The sequence below is a fragment of the Cryptomeria japonica genome, unplaced genomic scaffold (genome assembly GCF_030272615.1).
Source record: "Cryptomeria japonica unplaced genomic scaffold, Sugi_1.0 HiC_scaffold_623, whole genome shotgun sequence".
Taxonomy (NCBI): Eukaryota; Viridiplantae; Streptophyta; class Pinopsida; order Cupressales; family Cupressaceae; genus Cryptomeria; species Cryptomeria japonica.
Genome location: NW_026729424.1, coordinates 72,260 through 75,463, shown reverse-complemented (window position 1 = coordinate 75,463; position 3,204 = coordinate 72,260). Strand labels below are relative to the sequence as shown.

Sequence of the window (3,204 nt, the reverse complement as noted above, 5' to 3'; positions counted from 1 at the left end):
AGACATGACTAGGACGAATGTATTGAATGAAATTGCTGAAATCCATTCTATCTTTGTTCTTCAGTTTGCAAATGCCGATAATTTACTCAGAATTAAGGGCAGTGCAGAAGAAAGCAGAGGGTTTGCGCGAGTTGGACGATATCCCAATGCCTGAAAATCCTTCACATTGTCCGTTGACGTTGGCAACACACACGCCGATCATATCTTTTAGGAGTTTGCTTTGCTGATTTTTAGGTTGAGATGCAAATTCTTCTATTGCCATCCACTGAAAATAAAACAAATTTAAGCCCCACTTAAACGATATTGAAGTTATCCAACTGAACGATATTGAAATAATGTTTAAACACGTACCTTGGCTACTGAAATTTCGGTATCTTGCACAACAATATTAGAAGAAAGAGATCTCAACATACACACGAAGAGCAGATCGGATTTTCCGAAAGGGGCATTGTGACCATCCCTGCAGTTCAATCACAACTATTAGAGAGCTAGATCAAACTTATCCTTCTTCGTACAAACTATGAAACAAGTTACAATTTTTTCTAATGATTAAAGTTTTGCTTACCTGAACCCAACCACTTGTACAAATTCTGTATTAATCTGTAAGAGTACATGAAAATACATAAATTATCAAAAAAAAATGTCGGAAATTATATTGAACATAAGGTAAAAATCCTGATTCAGAGGAAAAAGGTGAGGTAAGTGGCATTTACCCCTGTTTCTTCCTGAACTTCTCTTACGGCCCCTTCCTTAATGCCTTCCCCCTATCAGAAACAAATTGCCGATAAGTACATTAGGTATCGTCTTGTAATTTCATGTAAAAACTGCAGGGTCTTGAATTTAGTTTGATGTGGAAATTTAAACCTGATACCTGGTTAATTCTTCCTGTTGGCATCTTCCACAACCCGGAATCTTTGTAAGGGCCACACTTTTCTTGAACTACTAGAACCTATATTGCCATTGTCACGATAATTTATGTAAGGAAAAAAAAACCTCTTCAAACGAACAACCACTCAAAATAGTGAATGTCTTTTCACACTTCACAGTTACATTGCTACGGACAGGAGGAGAATATTAAGCAGAGTAACTACAATATATAAGAACTGGATTACATCTTTACCTCTCCCTCCTCGTTGAATACAAAAGCTGCAACTCCCGCTTGATGTGAAGCATTATCAGGGATGGTGGGGGGAGTTTGAGGGATCCAATGCACTAACATCACATATGAAGGCTCTGCGTGGTGGTACCCAAATCCCACCTGTAATCCACCAATCAGTATTGAAGCCTAGCCAAATGGGTTGGAGGGAAAAAAACGTCGATGGTAGCAGCGATGTTTTGAAAAACTGACCTCAATCGCAACGGGTACTAGTTTCGCCTGTTCCTTGGGAACTTTAATCCACACCACCTTCTTTCCCTATATACCCAACAAGTATGATGAATTGAGGGTACTATTTATTATTGTCTTGAGGGATATGTATTTAGAGTTAACAAAGCAGTAAGCCCTGACCTGGCGTGCCCATTGAGAAAGTGATGCCTTCAGTGAAGCTGCAAAACGACAAGCATCGTTCTGCATATTCTCTGTGTCAACAATTACACCATCATATCTATCTTCATGGGCTTTGAGCACTTCACATATTTCGTTCAAAACTGTTTCAACATCATTAGTGGTAGCCGAAACCTCGTTCGTTGGGAATGCCATTGTGCAGTGTAAGCAGCGACCTGCCAAAAAATAGTTCAATACCTAGCACAATGAAATGAAAAGGAACCATAGTGGTGCAGGAAGAGATGCTAACCTTCTGAGTAGCTCTGTGAGCAAGATTGAATTTGGCTACTTCCTAACAGACTAAATTAAATTAGTAGTGCAATAGTAATATGTTGTAGAGGGGGGAAGTGTATATATATATATTATTGGCAACAATGAGAGGAGGTTTCTGGGATTTCAGACGAATTCTTCTGCGCTGTTAACAACCAACTACCGCTGCCCTTCCTTACAACGTAAGCGTTACACAAACCAAAAAGGAAAACTGAAAACTTGTATGCAAAGCAACGACAAATAGGGAAAAACTTTATCTTAAAAAATTCTACGGACACGCAAATGATTTATTAGCTTTCTTCGTAAATTCGCAGAGGGGCTATCGAAACTTCTTGTTGATGAAGTAGTATGCTGCGCTAGGGACAAGTATGCTATCGAAACTTCTTGGTAATGAACAACTATGCTGCTACGTCTTAGTAATAATAATACAGAGAAGCGCGTGACCATCTCACAATAAAAAATTCAAAGGCTGAAGGCAAAGCAAATTCAGATTCCGATACACTGATTAATGAAGCAGTAAGCGTTTAACCCTACCGCGCAGCTTCTTGGGACTCTCCCAGTTCGTTCCGCTCGCGACCTTCGTATTTTATTAACTTTCAATATACGACGACTATTTGTTCACGTTGACCTTTTTTAACAAAAATAAAAATAAATATTCTAAAAGAGATTTGAGGTTTCCTTGTCCCCATTTTTTTCCACCACACCATTCATTGTTGCTTCCTTTATCCCCAGATTTTCCCATTACATCACATCATCTATCTTTCATTTTTTCACTCGAAATTTCAATCCTAGTTGTCCTCATTTATATTTTTTGTTGAAAGATTTAATTTCTCTCACTAATGAAATGTAGCCATTAAATGAGAAAGACAAAATATATACACAAAATCTTGTTAATAGAAAAATATTCTAGAAGGAACAAAATAAAGTTAAAATAAAAAAATATTAAATATATGATCAAGTCGGTCTTGATTGTAGAATCATCTATATAATCTCTAAATTCAAAAGACTTCTATATATTCAGGCTTTTGTAATGATTTCAGGCATTAGGTATTAGTTGATGAAGATGATGAAGTGATCAAGAGGATGTGAATGTTGTAGAGTTTAGAGTATTTGTAATATTTATAATCAACGGATGTGTTGTAGCATGCTCAAGAGTTTTGGTAGGACTTTGTGTTTCCTTTAAACGACATCGATCATGTCCTTTTGTTTTGGTTTCTTCGCCATTGGAATTACAATCATAATTTTTCTTATACATCTTACAATCTCATAAAAACTCTTAAACATCTCACAAAGAAAAGATGATCTTACATACCATACTACAATTTTCAAGTGACATGATTTATTTTTGTCATGCCCAAAGAATCTCAAGATTCCTTCCAGTCAGGGTGCCC

The 3,204-nt window shown here is 37.0% G+C and overlaps 1 protein-coding gene and 1 long non-coding RNA gene across 2 annotated transcripts; both read right to left on the bottom strand.

Annotated features, from left to right (window-relative positions):
* Positions 1-20: 20 nt before the first annotated feature.
* Positions 21-624, bottom strand: LOC131872503 (nudix hydrolase 2-like). Its single transcript, XM_059216080.1, has 3 exons — positions 566-624; positions 352-460; positions 21-265 (listed from the first exon to the last, which is right to left on the bottom strand). The coding sequence occupies exons 1-3, from the start codon at positions 622-624 to the stop codon at positions 83-85; spliced, it is 351 nt and encodes a 116-aa protein (XP_059072063.1). The 3' UTR covers positions 21-82.
* Positions 625-707: 83 nt separating this feature from the next.
* Positions 708-1,867, bottom strand: LOC131872504 (uncharacterized). The gene is made up of 3 exons (XR_009370648.1): positions 1,794-1,867; positions 872-1,719; positions 708-764 (listed from the first exon to the last, which is right to left on the bottom strand). It is a non-coding gene; the product is annotated as an uncharacterized LOC131872504 (long non-coding RNA).
* Between the last annotated feature and the right edge of the window lie 1,337 nt (positions 1,868-3,204).

What these genes read in the sequence shown, in the direction of transcription:
- LOC131872503 (XM_059216080.1), bottom strand. Translation starts at nt 624, where the DNA reads ATGTATTTTCATGTACTCTTACAGATTAATACAGAATTTGTACAAGTG. An exon ending in GTACAAGTGGTTGGGTTCAG is followed by an intron (nt 461 to 565) that starts GTAAGCAAAACT and finishes ATTGAACTGCAG; the next exon opens with GGATGGTCACAATGCCCCTT. An exon ending in CCGAAATTTCAGTAGCCAAG is followed by an intron (nt 266 to 351) that starts GTACGTGTTTAA and finishes TTTTATTTTCAG; the next exon opens with TGGATGGCAATAGAAGAATT.